The sequence below is a fragment of the Quercus lobata genome, chromosome 2 (assembly GCF_001633185.2).
Source record: "Quercus lobata isolate SW786 chromosome 2, ValleyOak3.0 Primary Assembly, whole genome shotgun sequence".
Taxonomy (NCBI): domain Eukaryota; kingdom Viridiplantae; phylum Streptophyta; class Magnoliopsida; order Fagales; family Fagaceae; genus Quercus; species Quercus lobata.
The window spans coordinates 41901037-41902230 of record NC_044905.1 but is presented as its reverse complement, the minus strand read 5'-3'; the positions used below and the strand labels follow the sequence as shown (position 1 = coordinate 41902230).

At 42.5% G+C, this 1194-nt stretch overlaps 1 protein-coding gene across 1 annotated transcript; it reads left to right on the top strand.

Annotated features, from left to right (window-relative positions):
- The first annotated feature begins 428 nt into the window (after nucleotides 1–428).
- Nucleotides 429–950, top strand: LOC115964625. Its single transcript, XM_031083898.1, has one exon. The coding sequence runs from the start codon at nucleotides 429–431 to the stop codon at nucleotides 948–950; it is 522 nt and encodes a 173-aa protein (XP_030939758.1).
- Nucleotides 951–1194: the final 244 nt, after the last annotated feature.

The following is a 1194-nucleotide window of genomic DNA, read 5'->3' as shown; positions in this document are numbered from 1 at the left end:
CTTGCCATGCTAGCAAAACAGGGGTGGAGGTTGCAGCATGATCGAAGCACTCTCTTATTTCAATGCTTTAAGGCAAGGTACTTTCCTCGATGTAATTTTTTGGAAGCAGTTGAGTCACTAAATTGTTCTTATGCATGGAAGAGTATGGTTGCTGCATTACCTATTCTTAAGAGTGGATGTCGTTGGCAAGTGGGGAATGGTGAATCTATCAAAGTATACTTAGATAAATGGCTACCTAAATGCCCAGCAAATAGGATTCTGCAATGGGGACAAGATGCTGATAGGGAGATGCTAGTATCGGAGCTTATTGATGCTGAATTAAATTGGTGGAGACATGATATCATTATGGAAAAATTTGTATAGAGGAGGCTGATGCTATCTGCAAAATTCCATTGAGCCAAAGGAACATAGTTGATTAAGTGGTATGGATGCATACCAAGAATGGGAAGTACTCTATTAAGTCCGGGTATCATCTTGCAAGGAAAGTGATGAGGAGTGATGATGGGGTTGGAAGCTTAGATGGTGTTAGTGGTCAGCAAATATGGAAGAAAATTTGGCAGCTACATGTGCTAAGTAAAATTAAAATATTCGGGTGGAGAGCTTGCCAAGATATTCTACCAATCCGAGTGAATCTTGTTCGACAGAAAATAATAACTGAGAAGGGATGCCAGTGCTACATAGGGGTGCCTAAATCTGCAATACATGCAATTTGGGAGTGTGGGGTTGCGCAAGATGTGTGGGCTGGCTATGCTATCAGGTTGCAGAAGTGTACCACTGATTTCCCTGACATTGTGGCTTTGTTTGACTATGTTTTGGACAGGTTTTCAGCAGCTGAGATGGAGGTGTTCCTTGTTCAAGCCTGGTTTATTTGGAATCGGAGAAATGCAATTATACATGGAGGACAGATGAGGGACCCGAAGTGGCTGATCAGAGAGCATTGGATTATTTAGATGAGTATAGAAATGTTCAAACTCAGATGAATATTCCACATACAGCGTCACAGTCTGGACAGAGTTAGAAACCACCACCTTCATCGTTGTACAAGCTTAATTTCAATGCCGGGATATTTGATGGAATTCAGAGATTGGGATAAGGAGCAATAATCCAAAATTCTGCAGGTGAAGTAATGGTGGCAATGTCCGTTAGAGGGCCCTCAGTCAGTTGCAGCGAAGAAGCGGAGGCGTTGGCTTGCCG

Bases quoted from the DNA above. Each gene is read 5' to 3' on its own strand.
- LOC115964625 (XM_031083898.1), top strand. From the start codon at position 429: ATGCATACCAAGAATGGGAAGTACTCTATTAAGTCCGGGTATCATCTT.